The 16,206-nt window shown below is 40.7% G+C and overlaps 1 protein-coding gene across 1 annotated transcript in view; it reads left to right on the top strand.

Annotated features, from left to right (window-relative positions):
* The window catches only part of map4l (microtubule associated protein 4 like), a 122,850-nt gene that overhangs the window by 95,048 nt on the left and 11,596 nt on the right, over window positions 1–16,206 (top strand). Inside the window, exons 9-13 of the mRNA XM_040039522.1 lie at window positions 27–135; window positions 3,410–3,469; window positions 4,107–4,363; window positions 9,084–9,143; window positions 15,185–15,277. Coding sequence (XP_039895456.1) covers window positions 27–135; window positions 3,410–3,469; window positions 4,107–4,363; window positions 9,084–9,143; window positions 15,185–15,277 — 579 coding nt within the window. The remainder of the gene's footprint in view (window positions 1–26; window positions 136–3,409; window positions 3,470–4,106; window positions 4,364–9,083; window positions 9,144–15,184; window positions 15,278–16,206) is intronic.

Genomic DNA, 16,206 nt, shown 5'->3' with positions numbered 1-16,206 from the left:
TTATCTCTTCTTTGGTTTTTCTTCAGACTCCAGAAAATGGGGAAAAACGTCCACCTGTGCCAAAGGCCACGCCCGCTCCCCGTACAACTGCCAGTAAGAATGGCTCCTCTGCAACTGCTGCAGGCAAGACTGCAGGTACGAGGATACAGTGCAGCATCAGTTCCTTTGCTGCACCTGCAGCATATCTGACTGTACCGGTTTGCATGATAAGATAAGATAAGATAAGATAAGATAAGATCACCTTTATTAGTCCCACACGTGGGAAATTTGTTTTGTCACAGCAGAAAGTGGACAATAGAATCTGCCGTTCCTTACAGTATCTCAACATATTCTCTGCAACAGGAAACTTCACTCGCTGCTCTAGCTCGAACAGTGACTTGCATTGCACACTGGCGCTGCTCCAGGCTGCATCAACAGGCTAACTGAATTGCTACCATATGTTAGACTTAATCAGATTCAAGTGCTGGCTTTCGAAGAGCCCAACTGGTATTTTTGTCTGCACATGACAAACAGTATCTCACCTCTCAGAGCAAGGGAGATATGAGCTTTTTGTGTGTACCCTCACACAATATGATTCAGTCACCCAGTTCACAGCAATAGGTGTTATGTGCTGCAGGGTTTATGTTTCATTTTAGCTGCATGAGTGCTCCATTACTCTTTGAGACTTTTGCCCCAGTGTCAACAGTTATGTCCAAGTCCATGATGTTTCTGTCACATCACAGCAGTATTACATACTGTGGCTTTATCAAAAACTGTACATACTGTTACTGGAAACTCATGTTATGCAGTTAACAAACTTCATGTCACCAGAAATTGTTGAGTTTCTGTCTGATTTTGCCTTTAAGCAGTCAGCTCTGCAATATTGTAGAAAAATAAATATCTATGGGCAGAACATATCAGTTAAATAATCACATCCTTGCCAATAAAACCTAAAAGTAGGTGTGATAAATTCAAACTACATCATATAGAAACATATAATATAGTGATAAACAATAGTCTGCACTCACAAAGCTTAATTAAACACAATATTAACAAAACATTTTTAGTTTTAGTCTTTGATTATTTGATCAGTCTGTAAGTCAGCTGATTTGGTTGTCGGGTCTGTATAATCATATCTATTCTAAATGTATTTTACTTTGCCTAAATATTGCATGTAAATATAAATATTTGAAATGCTACAAAATAAACTAAAATGATCAAAACTAATCCCAAAAGTAACCAAAACCAAACGACACAAAAAAAATGTGACAAGTTCATCCAAGTTTCCATGTCTTTCGGAAATAACAAGTAAGAAAACAACTCTACAGCAAGGTAAGAATGGCAGAGCCGTGATTTAGCACTTCTAAATTTACCGTGTGTTAGTACGGTTAACAGTTTTCTGTAACATCAGCTAGACAGGAGGTGACAACAGCAGTGAATGTACATGTCTATTCTTCACTCTCTTTATAGCTTTGATTTGGTGTCCACAGACTTGAGAATAAACAAATAACTCATGAGATGCTGAATATTGAAGTCTCAGCTCAAGTTAGTCATTAATGTTGTCTGTCATATTATTGGATCATTACTATAATTTAATGTGAAAAGAAGTATCCTATTCAACAGGGTGTTATATATATATATATATATATATATATATATATATATATATTAGGGGTGCAACAATACACAAAATTCACGGTTCGGTTCGATACTTTGGTGTCACGGTTCGATATTTTTTTGATACAAAAACATGTCAATGCCTTTTTAATTTGTCATTTATTAAAATTATAAATATATATTTTCACTCAAAAGTACAGTTTTTAAATTTAATGTTGCTGAAACAACAAAGTAATAAAAAAATAAATCTATCTGATCGAGAAATCACTCATCTTTGGAAAAGAGTTAATTACAGAGAAATGGCTCTTTCCAAAATAAAAGCTATACTATACGCTTCTTCTGGGCTATATTCTCAGCAGCATATTAAACATCCCATAAGGTCCCCATAAGGAGAATCATGTGCTAACGGCTGTCTAAATGACTCGGGTAAAGTTTGTAGCATGCCTGCTTGTTGTTTTTGTCTGCTTTCACTTGTCTTTGCACTAGGATGATGTCAGCGTAAATGTGCAGTCATATTCATTGTGTTCCCACTAGTGCTGTCAGCGTTAATCTGAAATGACGTTAACGCTACAACACGGCAAATCTCCGTTAACGAGCTACTGCGGATCCCCCCGTGCGTGGGGCTGGACAGCGTCAACACGTTAACGAGCAAACTGCGCTAATGCACTAGTTCCCACCAATGTAATTGAGCATTGCGTGGCACATCCGACATACTGTTTTGTCCATGACGCGCTTACCTTCAGGGTCATACTTCACATGAAGACCAAAATGAAGACCAAGAAGTTTTTGCAACATCTGGCAAAAACTTTTGCGAGATCTCGCAAAACAAACTCGGGATCTCACAAAAGTTTTAGCCGCATTCTTCAGAGGCCGCCAGCTCGAAGCCGACCGGGAGATCGAGGCACGATGTGCCGGGAAAGCGGTGTTCCTCCCGGCTGTAGTAGGTCTCGACCTCCCGTTAGCTTCGAGATAGTGGTGTCAGATCTCCAAAAACATCGGAGCACTTTTGCAAATATGTGATGTCTTGTAAACCGAGCAGGTATCTGACGTTTACACAACTACATTCACGCCTCAAAATATCTTAAAAGTGTATTTTGTGACCCAGAAAGAGTAATATTACAACTAAGTAGCTGCCACCATTGTTGGAATTCAACTTTTGCGAGATCTCGCAAAATTTTTTGCGAGATCCCGAGTTTGTTTTGCGAGATCTTGCAAAACTTTTGCGAGTCCGTCTTAATTTTTTTTTCTCCCATGTCCCCTGCGGGGCTCTGTATGAATGAGGGTGGGGGAGGTTCAATTTGCTATGTTGCAACAAGCTTAGCTTCTGTCTCACTAGCTTGTGCTGCACTTAGTGGATCTGCGCTCGACAGTGCAGCCTAGGTGGAGTAGTCGAACGCAGATCCACTGAGCTTTCAACACAGACAGCATCGTCAGAAGAAAAGTTGATAAAATAAATTAAAAATTTTGTATTGTTCGATGCATGTGCGTACCGAACCGAAAGCACTGTATCGAACTGTTCAATATCGATACGAGTATTGTTGCACCCCTAATATATATATATATATATATATGTATACTCCTTTCATGCTCACCTTTCCACTCTTTTTCACTTAACCTAATATATAGTCTATATTTCTTTTCTTCCTCTTCTTTCTGGAGCATTAAAATAAGTACCCTAACTCCTCGCAACCTTAAGCCTATTTTTGGAACGGCTAGAGGGGCACCACCTGAGGCTGGAAATGCCTCATTATTTTTTTTGTATTGCTACCTAAAAATAATGGTGAAAAACCTGTTTTCTGTTTTCCACTTACAGCCAACAAGAACGACAAAACTGAGAACAAGACCAGTGAGGCCAAGAAACCCAAGACTACACGTAAGAAACATAAAATACTTAAAATAACAGGTTGATTTTGGGGGGGAAATACACAAACTTACACAATACACATGTTTTCATGCAGTTGTAAGTTAGTTTCACAGACATCCATGACTACAAAAACTCCTTGGGTATTTCCAGTACTTCTTCTACCAGTCAGGTCCCTTTATCCACTTCAGGACCACTTTGAGGTATTTTATCAAAGCAGGGACCAGCATGGTAACACAAAATTCTGGGCCCAAACGTGGGAGAAGGTTACCACCAAAATTTCAGATGCAGCCCGAAAATTTTGTCCCCCATGATTTTATTCAAACACTGGCAGAAGTGTCACAACACTGGTAGAACTGGGGTAATATAGAGCAATAAGTATGTTAGATTAAATAATTAAGCGACATATTTTATTGTATAAGCATTAAATGTAATAGAGAGAAAACCCCAACAATCAGACAAACCCCTGTGAGCAAGCACTTGGCGACAGTGGGAAGGAAAAACAATGCATACTTCCATAAAAAGTAAATGACATAGTGGTAGGCTTTTACATTTTCACAAATTTTACTATATTATACTAGAATATAAATTATTATACTATTATAGTGATATATAAATTATACTTATTATAATTTCTGTTTCTCTGTAGCCCGTCCTCGCCCAGCCTCAACCGCCGCTCCTGCTACCCCGGCTGCTTCCACCAATGGAGAATCCAGTGCCACTCACCGCCGTCGGGTCATCACCAAACCCCCTGTGCCCAAGCAGACCCCCCTGGATAAGAAACCAGCTGTTCCCCGTGCTCCCCGCACCCCCCGACCCATCAATGCTCCGACACCAGATCTAAAGAACGTCCGTTCCAAGATTGGTTCTATTGACAACATCAAGTACCAGCCTGGTGGAGGAAAGGTAAGACAAAGAGACAGCACAAGAGAGGACTATGAATAATTCAGGACAGTGATGTACCTGTCAAGATTCATGAATGAATGCTTTTCTTGTAACAGCGAATGATTTGGCGATGGGTGGTTTGTACTTTAAATAGCGCATGTGTGTTATACAGCATAATAACATGAATTAATTCCTTTACTCTGGGATTGAGATTGGATGTCAGAATATATTTAATTTAACCTCTGCATATTTCATAGTTAATTTACAGTTTTTCTTTTTAATTCCTGGTCATTCTGAAACAGATAACATTTTTTAAATAGATAAAAGTAGTGTTGAAAAATGCTGAATTCAAAGTATTTCAAGTGTTTTACCTTAAACGTAACTGTATAATAGGTCCTGGTACAAACTCTCAGAACAGCACTGCAAATCTTTCTCGCAGTAGAAGTGGATTTCCTGAAACATTGTAAATGTGTTCCTGGATCCTCATAATTCTGTACAAACAATGTCAGTGCCTGGAGTGCAGAAACGATCAGATGACTACATGCTCTGACTCTGCGGAATACACTGGATTCAGTTATATTTGCAGTGCCGTACAGCAGTGCCGTTGGCACGGTGCAGCTATGGTTAGACCTACAGTAGAGAAGAACACTAGTAATCAATCAATCAATTAAAGCTTTATTCGCCACATGCAGGTTCCCCTGCAGTGAAATGGGACGACCCCCCCCCCCCCCCGACCTTACACACACAACACAGACATTACATGGGGATACAAGTCGGACATCGGTAGCATTACAGAAAAACACTGAAATGTACACTACAGTGGGAAAGTACGAGAGGAAAAAAAGAGACCTCTACTCATGCTGTCTCCTCTGCACAAAAAGCACATAAATGTCCACAGCACAACATTGTGAAAGACATGACAAGCCACAGGATTGGGTGGGGGGTGAGGAGTAATCCGAAGCGAACACAGCAGCCGCCCTGCACAGCGCTACCATTCCAGCGCGGCACATAGACCCGCCGTGTTCCCCCGCAGGAAACAAGCATCGAAGGCGTTTGGAAAGGGAGCGGGATGAGTGTGTGCTTATCAGTGTAAGTGTATATGTGTGTGCGTGTCCATAGTTCAGCTGAGACAGTGTCCTTCGCCCTGCCAGGCTAAGTAAACAGTCTACCAGCCAACCCAGGTGGCCTTGCATGGAATGGGAAGGAACAGACTCAACACAGTGGTTATCAGGGTGTTTTTGTTCGGCTCCGGCCTTGAGCCCACAGCTGGCGCCGAAGGGGTAGCCACATCATAATGGTGATTTTTCTTTTACAAACAACTCATGAGAATTTCAAGCTGTTTTTAACACTCCGACACTGGTCTCTCAGTCTCCCGTTGGATAGCTGCGAGTTTCTCCATGATGTTATTTACCTTCAATTCTGTGGTCTTTTCAGTCTTTTGCTCACAGAGCAGATTCTGAGACCTCACGACCCGCGTGTAATCCAGAGGTGTTGTTCCGAGTGGATTCTTCCCTGATGTAATCCAATATACGCTCAGAGGTGTTATTGTGAGCCTTCACTGCAGCCATTAGCGCCTCCAAGCTCTTAACCATGCTGCCTTCAGTGAGCCCTTTCTGAGAAGCCGCACCTCGTCCCATCGTTTCAATCCCAGCGGGCAGCCTTGGGGGGTTTGAACAGCCGGTTCCGCTTTCTTAATTCTCCGATAAGCCAGGGCCAAGCCAGCTCCGATCAGCAAGAACCCTGTTATCATGGTTCCGAATAGGTAGACATCTTCAGCGTCCGCGTTCGACAGTCCCGCCAGGCACACGATCCTGCATGTCTGCCACCCGTCCATCGTGTATCCGGCAGGGAAAGTCCCTCCAGGGCACTCGGGCTCTCACGAGCCAAGACTTCTCGTTAAAGGGTGTCAATAGCATTCAGAGACCAGGTGATCAAATCCATAATTCTCTTTAGGTTTTAGAAACAGACTGTGAGAGTGTGTTCCAGGAAAGTGAAAAAAGCACGAGACAAGACAAGGACATAAGAAGCTAAGCAGGGAAGATAAGGGAGAGGAGAGGAGAAAAGTGCGACCGCCTTCGCTGAGAGCCAAACGAGAAGAGAGTAAGAGAGAAAAGCAATCCTCACATGAGCTACTGAGTGTATATAATTTGACACCATTTGAAATAACAATAACTCAGAAACATGTCACTTCTGCACTGTGGGCATTTTAAAGGGCGTGTACATGTTAACTGAGAAAATAGCAACTTTACAACTCTATATTCGTTTTCCAGCGTCCATCTAACATCAGTCTTTTAACATATTCCTCTTTCTGAAATATCCACTTTTTAACAGCATCTTGCTGCAATGCAAATGTTCTGACAGATGATGTTCTATCTCAGACTGACATACAGAACAGGAAGCATGCATGCTACCTGTATTCCACCACCCTAAAGTTGCCCAGCATGTCATGACATGGATCAGAGACATGACTGTGTTGTCCGTCTCCCTTCAATGTTATGTGACAGTGTGTCTAGAGGAAGGGGTGTGCCGTCGCTTTGAATCACAGGCATCATCCTCTCACTGTCTGCCCTGCCATGTGAAATAATGTGTCCACTCTATCCATTATATCTTCTCTATTGTCCGTCAGAGAGTGGTTTTGCCTCAGAACAATATTGTGCTGAGAAAGTAGCCATTTTGGAAAATGTGCAGGGATTTTTTTCTTTCTTGTTGGGAGTTATTGAGAAGTTTGATGTCTCTCTCAGACGTTTTGAGCTTACTAAAGCTCGAGCTGGAAATCAATTGGATAGGCTTGGAAAACAGAAGCAGGGAAATGGCTAATATGTGTTTTTTTACTTTAAGCAGTGAATGTTTTCGGTTTATGCACAGATAGTAGAAACATGGATGTGGCTTCCAAATATGAAAAAAACAAAAAAAGCTAATGGGGAAGTGCCTCACGCTGTGTACGTAAAGTGCTCTCTATCTGAGGGCCAGCGGACGGTGATTTGCTGTCTGTTTACAGGTTAATAGGCTCGTTCACTTGTTTTGGTTCATATTGAATAAAAAATTAAGTCAGTTTTATAAAACTTGGTCATATCATGATTCAAAATCGAGAATTATGTCTATTATAAAATCACAAGCTAATTGGCTAATAACTTGTCATTAACAAATGAGTGTTTCGCACCTACAGCTCCTGGTGGCATCGTCTTTTGTTTTGCAGCCATGAAAATGGTTGATGTCACACTAGCTACGTCCGTCGGAGTGTTAGCTAAAGAGTAGCAAAATACAGTCAGGCAAATTTACATACGTGCACACACAATGAAATCAGAATAAAATATGTTTATTCTTGAGCTTCAGAGGTTCTGGTAGGGTTGAATGCTAGTAACTAAGCTAATGGGTTCAAGCTTTATGTTGATCATTCAGATAATCGAGGCTGATCAAGAACGTCTACTTTGCAAAATGTTGAATTATATTTAAATGTTCTCACAACTAATAGTTGCATTCCTCATACACTTGTTGACATTTTGTCCACTTGTTTGTATGTTTTTGTGTTTCTCTAGATAGTCAAAGTTAATTTGCGTTCTTTTGCACTAACTACATCGGTTTCATTTCCATGTGTCTGTAGTGACCTTTTCTGAAATTGCAGATACAAAGTGTCTTTCTGTGCACCAAAATAGGTGCACAATGATTAACAAATATTTATGTTAATGTCTTCCTTTCACATCCATTACTTTCTCCTGCCTGGTCATACTGCAGTGTTTGGTTGGGTGTTGTTGTATCCAGCATAGACGTCACCACTACTCCCATTCAGGGGAACACAATCCATGCACCTTTTCAGCAACGCTTAACTTCCACAACCTGTAGCGTTTAGTCATGATTGTATGGCCAATTAAAGTTAGATTACTGTAGAAAAGGAGCTGTTGCTTTCTGTGCAAATAGTTCTGTGAAATTGCCCTGACCTTGTACTTTTCTGTGTGTAACAAAAGAGCAGTCGGAAGGGAAAATATTGCTATGAACTGTACTTAACCGCTCCATTCACTCTTTCAGGCATTGTGTTTCACAGGAGCATCTACCCTGCTTTTCAAAACACACTTTTACTCTTTGAAAGCTTCTTTACACAAACACATCGGCGCCCTGCATCATAATTACTGGCACTGACTCATTCAGTCTTTTGTGATACTAAATTGCTTTGTCTCTCATATGTTTACATTTTCTATTCAGGAGGAGTTTATGTGACTAATAGCCTTTCCCACCTCAGTATTTAGCAATAATATCAGTGCTGTTTATGTGAGCAGTGGTACACTCCAGAAATGTGACATTTGATTTGTTGTTTTCAGACTGTATAAATAATCCAACACTCTTTTTTTATGATGGTATTTGATTAGCTTTTGTCACTAACAAAAGAAAAATGTTACTACATTTGTACTAATGTCATGTTTTAAAAAGGCTCCATCTGTTCCAGTTTTCTACCATCTGAATGCACAATACTTCTGATCTTCATGCTAAATTGTCCCAAAAATAAATTCTAACATTTAACCGGTGCCACTACTATCAATTATATGATATTATTCATACACCCACACATTTGGTTAATGTATTTGGTTCTTCGGTTTCTTTTTTAAGTAGCTCTAACATCCATTACACTCACACAATTGGTCCAGGCATTTGCATTCTTTTGATCACACCCATGTCCTCCACCTCGTTGTGGTGTAGCATGTGGTTGGTTGGAGGTTGTATTGACCAGGGGGGCTGGTTGTCTCCTCAGGTCTCTTCCACCCCGAACAACAAGACATCAGACCCCTCCACCCCTGCTGCCAAGGCCAGAGTGAGTCCCTGCCATTGACACCCTCACACCCCAGTACATTCACCCTTCTGTATGCATTCATCACAAGCACCACCTGCTCAACATCTCGAACAACAACACTCCACCTTGCTGTTCATTCCTACATGCACCTGCATATTCTGTCTGTTGATACTAAAGCAGGTTTCATTGTATGGTATATTTGTAAGAGACAAGTATAAAAAAAAACAACTAAGGTTAATTTCTAACACCAGTACCTTGATTAATAAGTGTAATTGTTTAAAATCATTATTGGACAATATCATATTATGTCATTATTGCAGTTCTGGACAGGCTCTAACTGCGTTATATAAAGTTTTAAAATCTCAAATTTGCTTGGAGTAAACAGTTCAGTGCAAAGGGAGTCTTGTAGTGTCTGACTTTACTCTTTCATGCAGTATATTCAGTGTGTTTATAATATTCTAGTGAAGTCTAAGAACTTGGAATACTATTTTAAAATGTTTAAAAATCCCAATGATTTCTTGGCTTAACTTGGATTGCCTTAATATAGAGGCTTGTAGGTGCTTTAACAACAAATTGTGAATAACCAAGAGGTTATTCAGGTTCAAGAATGAGATAAAAAAGAGTAATGGCAACAGAAAAAGGATGAATCTGTATGCAAATGGTAAGCAATGTGCAATTTTATGGCGTTATTTTTGTGCCACTATTCTGAGCGCACATAAAAAAAAAATTGCAGGTGCAAGTGTTGCATTTTGAGGAGAAATTTATTTTGAGCAAAGAAAAGCTAAATTTGAGTGAACAAAATTCATTGCTGCGTGCAAAAACTGTATTTCAGTGTCTGCTATTATCCACACACACACACACAATAGCAGCCCCTCTCGCTCAGTTTTTGCATTTGCGCTTGCTCGCAATGTGTTGCTCGCGCTCTCAACATTTCTGCTCGTTCGCGCTCAACTCTTTCTCTACATCGTTATATTTGTGCCACAAAACCAGCCAATCACAGACTTGGATGCAAAAAAAATCTGATTGTCTGTTTTGGTCTCCAATCAGCTTGAAACGAGGCAGCGGCGGAGGAACACAGAGTGGCGGAGTTTGAAATATTACTCTTTCTGGGTCACAAAATAAACTTTTAAGATATTTTCATGCGAGAATGGTGCTGTGTGAACTTCAAATACCTGCTCGATTTATCAAGACATCACATATTTGCAAAAGTGCTCTAACGTTTTCGGAGTTACCCGAGAGGGGCTGCTATTGTGTGTGTGTGTGTGTATGGATAATAGCAAACACTGAAATACAGTTTTTGCACGCAACAACATGCTGCTGTCAGATGCATTCGTCAGCAAATGTGGCTGTGTTGGTCACTCTTGCATGAACAGCCTACCCAAGCTACCCTACCCAATCTGTGAGCGAACCGGTCCAAGATCACTACCTCCAGAGAGCCGTGTGTGGTTCTTCCACATGCTACTGAGCCCCCCCCCCCGGTTGTTAAATTGATAAATTGTCAGTATGTCTTGTTTTTTCAGACTTCAATCACCCAATCCAATAAACAACACCAAACAAGAGTCAATAGCAGAATAAGCTGTTTGGCTTAAGTTTTTCATGGGTGTGACACACAACCCAACTGCTGCTCTACCCACAAATGCTTTGTTCTTACAAATGTGACACCATTTAATGGGAAATAAACAGGCTTTCCATTGATATAAGATTTATTGCCAAGAAGCATTGTTAGAAACAAAGAAATAATCAACCAAACACAAATTCACTTACTCTTTGTGCTAAGATTTATCCACTGCAATGAATACAGAACATGGGTAGTATAACAGAGTGTGTACCATTAGCTACAAAAGCTAGAAGACATGATATGTGTACAAATACAAAATGCAAATTAATCTCACGCATTATCTTTGGCTGAAATTGATGTTGCATTCTTTGAAATGTGGTCTCCTCTCATGGATAAGTGTCACTTGGTTGCCACTTTTTAGCGGTAATTTACTAAAATATTTTCATCATCCTGCTTCTTTATCTAGCATAGCATGAGAATCATTAGAAATTAAGGAGACATGATGAACGAGAACCATGCAGCTGCTTGAAATCAATTAGGATATTTATGATGCGCTATCTGTGAGGAATACAAACTGAGGAGTCTGCTGCTTTTTGTCTGTGTGTTTGTGTGTGTTCGTGCTTACGCATTAAGTGTATGTGCACTCACTGCTCAGTGAGTCATCCTTTGCTGGTGCCACCTGCGTCATCATGCCATTTTCATCCTGGAGAAGCAACACTAAGACAGAGACAGAGAGAATGGAGGAAGGCGTCTTAGGCTTGCTGCAGGGCTTTTTTACAATGCAGCGACAGAGCCAATCAAAGTGATATCACACACAAACAGGTTGGTGTTAGCTTATATAGAAGCAGGACAGGGTGGCTGCTTTTGATTCTTCATCATCAAAGTGGCTTATCTGTAACATCTTAAAAGCTTTGACTATTTTCCCTGAGAAAGTTTTGGACACACTAGTGAGTCCAAAGTCCAGAGTCCTTAGGCTGTGAAAAAGATGAAGACATCAAAGGGCAGCCTATTATTTCCATTTCTGGCTCTATATTTTTATTTTGGGAATTTACTAGAGTAGCTTTGAATGATTCACAATTCAAAATAATCCTTCTTTATCATATACTGGACCTTGGTGCAGCCCCTTAGTTTCTCAGCTGTCTGCAAGTGACAGATGATTGAAATTTGCTGTGTCGCCACGTCCATGCTTTTTGACGAAAACTCAAAAACTCCACATTATGACCCAGGTTTGTAGTTGAGACTAACCAAATATGAAGTTGATCCTACAAAAAAACAAGGAGGAGTTGGCAAAAGTATAACACCATGAATAATCTCCTGAAATGCCATCTTCAATTCAAAGGGCAAAATTTCATGAGTTTTCAAGCAGGTTAAAGGCCTCAAAAAGCCATTAGAAGTGATTACACGTTTCATGCTCCGGCCCTAATGATAGTAGTTGGATTAATTCTTATTAAAAGGTAATTAAAAATTAAAGTTTATTTATGAAGGGTATTTCTTCAAGTCAAGTGGCTTTATTGTCATTTCAACCATGTGCAGTGGTAGTCACAGTGAAACCAGACTGCGTTCCTTCAAAATTACAGTGATTTATATAACAGGCAGTCAACACAGGGAGTGCAAAAAAACAGTGCAACACCAGGCAGAACAGAACGATCCCACATAGCAAAATTGGTATGGCTCGGATCTGGCCCACACACCACAAAGAGTGACGGCCCTTTGGTGGCCCAGATCTGGTTTGCCAGATGTGGCCCACACATGGACCAGCAGCAGACACACTGGTGGTCCTGTGCTGGCCCAGAACAGTTCCAGCTCTGGCCCCAGATGTCAGCCTAATATGTACCTTAATCAAGACATGTAATAACAACATGCGCCAGAATATAATAGTGGAAAAGTAACATGAAGAAACTCTGTTCAGACAATGAATGGATTGATTCTTATATAGCCCTTTTCACTATCCCAGATTACTGAAAGTGCTCTATGCAACACACTTTGTCTAAACTGAGTGCTTCCTAACTACATTCATACTCTTGGCATGCAGACTGGAAGAGCCAGGGATCTTACCACTACCCTTCCGATTAGTAAGTGACCGGCTCTACCTCCTGAGCTACAGCCACACAATGGTAAACATGAGTAAACCCTCACTAGGTTTTGGATAAAGTGTATACTCACAAACCTGTCAAACCTGCATTTAAAACGTTGGCTACCACAGCAGTATAGTATTGCAACATGGCATTTGGGTCTTCTAACTAAAACAGGAAAATAGGAACATAACTAGTGCCATCAATGCCAGACCTGGCACACATCTGGTTGACATGCACCAGTCAGTCAGAAGGGCCAGCTTGATGCTGGATCCGGGCCAGACCTGTTTTCTATGAGCCTGGGCCACATAAACCAATCCACAATCGGGCCAGATGTGGCATGCCATCACATAAATGGTGCCATCTATGCCAGGCCCATATCTGGATGACATATGTCTTACCATGCCAGAAGTCAGCCAGCAGTGCCAGCTTGATACCAGATCCGGGCCAGACCTACTTGCTACATGGGATAGAGATGCAAGACAGTGCAAACACAACAACAATTTAAACATACATTTCACTGACAGAAGTTTCACTGACAAATGCAACTGCATGGCAGGATGCTGTAAACGGACCAAACTTCAGTCAGGAGAACAACTGAGATAATCCATCCACAAAACAAGGTTAGTCATTAATATACTGCTGCATGGGCTGGGCTGTAGTTACATCACAAGGGTTTAAAAACTGAGCTTTAAAATGTACAGTGGTAATAAAAACCGAGAGAGGCCAACAGTGATCCCTGACTGTTTTTAGGGGCTTGTTCAGATTAAACAGAACAAGATACAAATCAATTATAACATGTTAAAAAACATGTTTAGAAGTGACCAAAGTCACATTTTGGCAGGTTGAGTCAAGTTTGCTTTGCTCAAAAATGTCTTTTATCTGCAACATATTACTCAGCCCCAATTCAGAATATAAACCCAGATTGTCCAGATAGGCTTCACACCCAGAGAGACCCGCAAGGTTCAGTGTTAACCAGCGTGATCAAGTTTAGTTATTCATTGTGCACTGCAAGCCCACTCTACACAATACTCCATCCTAAGCAAAGGGTATCATTCAGGCTTTGTCATGCTGTTCACTTTCTGGAATCAGTACAAATCTGATCTGACTTATTAGATTTCTCACTAAGAGGCAGGGAGAATCCAGGTTACTTAACTCTGAATTGTTTAACCTTCCCTGTATCGGTCAGCACTGGATGGCACTACCACAGGTAGAAGCAAACTTTACTGGTTGATCACAGGCCATCTACTGAGGGAGATTCAAGATTCAATGTCACATCAATCGGATCACTGAGCTCTTTGGCCCCACAGTATGCCTTCAACACATTAATTTTAGGACAGCCTCCTTTTGCAGTTTGAGGTTAGCAATCAGGTAGGTTCTCAGTCATCCAGGTCATGGTAGTCTAAGGAGCTTGGAAGGAAAGTGACTGGACTTCTTAAAGTTTCATGAACCCCCCAAAATGCAAACGGCATCAGATTTAAATTGGATAAGTATAATTGTTTTCTACTTATACCTCAAACCTATGTCTATGGTGTATGGTAAAGACACTGCAATAATTCAGAGAAAACTCTAACATCAGACAACCTGTTATGAGCAAGCACTTGGCAACAGTGGGAAAGAGAAACTCCCCTTTAACAGGAACAAGCCTCTGGCAGAACCAGGCTCAGGGAGGGGCGGCCATCTGCCGCAGCCAGTTGGGGTGAGAGAAGAAAGACAGGACAAAAGAAATGCTGTGGAATAGAGCCAGAGATTTTTACATTTCAGTTATGTATCTCATTTGTAGCCAAAGCTGAAATACTAAGGAGAGAAGCTGACCATATAACATGTTCTTCCAGCTTGTAGTGTACTGCTGAAAGCACTTCATACAGAACAACAGGTTTTTCTGCAAACTAGTCTATTTTTGAATCTTTTTAAAACCACCTTGTGCCCTCTGTTGTTCTGAATCTGTCACTTGCGGTTGCTTTTTTGCTTTGCTTTTAGCAGCATGTGTTAACACAAAATTACTGTCCACGGCACTCTTCTCTTGCATGTACTCTCTCTCATCTTTGAGTGTTTGTCTTATGCTTTTTTTGTAGCTATTGCTGTTTATGGAAGCGCTCTGTTGTTATTCACTCAGTATTCTCATCTTTTGCTAATTATGCATTCATTTTTGTAAGAATCTGCATTGATTCTTTCTAAGAATGTTTCCCATTAACATTCTCATTTTGATGGTTTGTCACATAATGTACCAAAAGCATTTTTGCTGTCTCATGTGCAAACCATCAATGACCTTCTATAAAAAATGAATAGCAAAAAGTCTTCCATACTTACAGTACAAGGCTACTCTGTTTCCTGTCAACTAAACCTGCCAGCTGATCAGCTTTCTTTCTTTCTTTCTGTCTTTTTTTCTTTCCTCATGTTGCTTGTCTGTGTGTCTGCCTGCTTGTCTTTAGGTTCAGATAGTGCACAAAAAGCTGGACTTCAGCCACGTCACTTCTCGCTGTGGCTCCAAGGACAATATCAAACATGTCCCTGGAGGTGGCAATGTAAGTACTCCTGAAGCTGGAAGGAGACTCTCACATTTTATGCTAATTTAACCTAATTTGGACTATCTTGCTCAAAAGGTTGATCAGTTGGGAATGCCCCTTGTGCCTTGTACTCACCTAGCAGGTGTATTTGTTACAAAGAGATAAAATGGGAATTTATGTTCTTGGTATGTAAATCAGGTCCATCGTTGGGGGATGCATATTGTATTGGGTCCTTATTTACACATTCATACAGTATTGCTCTTGCAAAACAATATTCCTGTTCCTGTTTAAACAATTGCCAGATAATCTCATAATCTCATCGTAAGAAATTGAATCAGTCTGACTTATAAACATTGTACTGTCCTCCGGTGTTCTCTGATTGGATCTCTTCAAACAAATTTAATAAATAGGAGCACCCATAAGATCTGAGACTGACAAAAATATTTCCAAGGTTCAATTCCAAAAATGCACTTTGCGGTTTTGCCTCTTGGTTTAGTTTAACGTTCAGTAATTGAACTGACGGCAGGTGCTCATGCCTACCCTTTCAGGACTGGTCTGAAAACCTGCTTCACTATCGCCATCTCGCACAACCACAGAGTATATACAAAATATTAATTTAGTCTCCAAGTTAAGCCACTGTAGAAGAGCCTTTAAACCTCTAATGGCCATCATGGGGCAACTCCTGTAGTCGAAAAAGAGGTCTGATTGTACAGAAGTCCATTAATACATTAACCTGCTGCTAACTGATGAGATTATGTTCTCAATTTAGAGTAAAACAGTTGATAAAGCAGGGTATAACAGCCAGATTGTCGAATCTGATGAATGAAAACCAGAGTCACTGTGACTGTTTCCATCTTTCACATACTGTAGTCTATCCTCAAAACCACCACTTTGCTCTGTCAGCTCAAATAAACTGGGGGTTTTTTTCAGTGTGGGGACATGCAGTC

The sequence above is a fragment of the Simochromis diagramma genome, unplaced genomic scaffold (assembly GCF_900408965.1).
Source record: "Simochromis diagramma unplaced genomic scaffold, fSimDia1.1 OVJJ01000337.1, whole genome shotgun sequence".
Lineage (NCBI taxonomy): Eukaryota > Metazoa > Chordata > Actinopteri > Cichliformes > Cichlidae > Simochromis > Simochromis diagramma.
The sequence above is the reverse complement of the archived record's forward strand: the minus strand, read 5'-3'. Positions and strand labels throughout refer to the sequence as shown.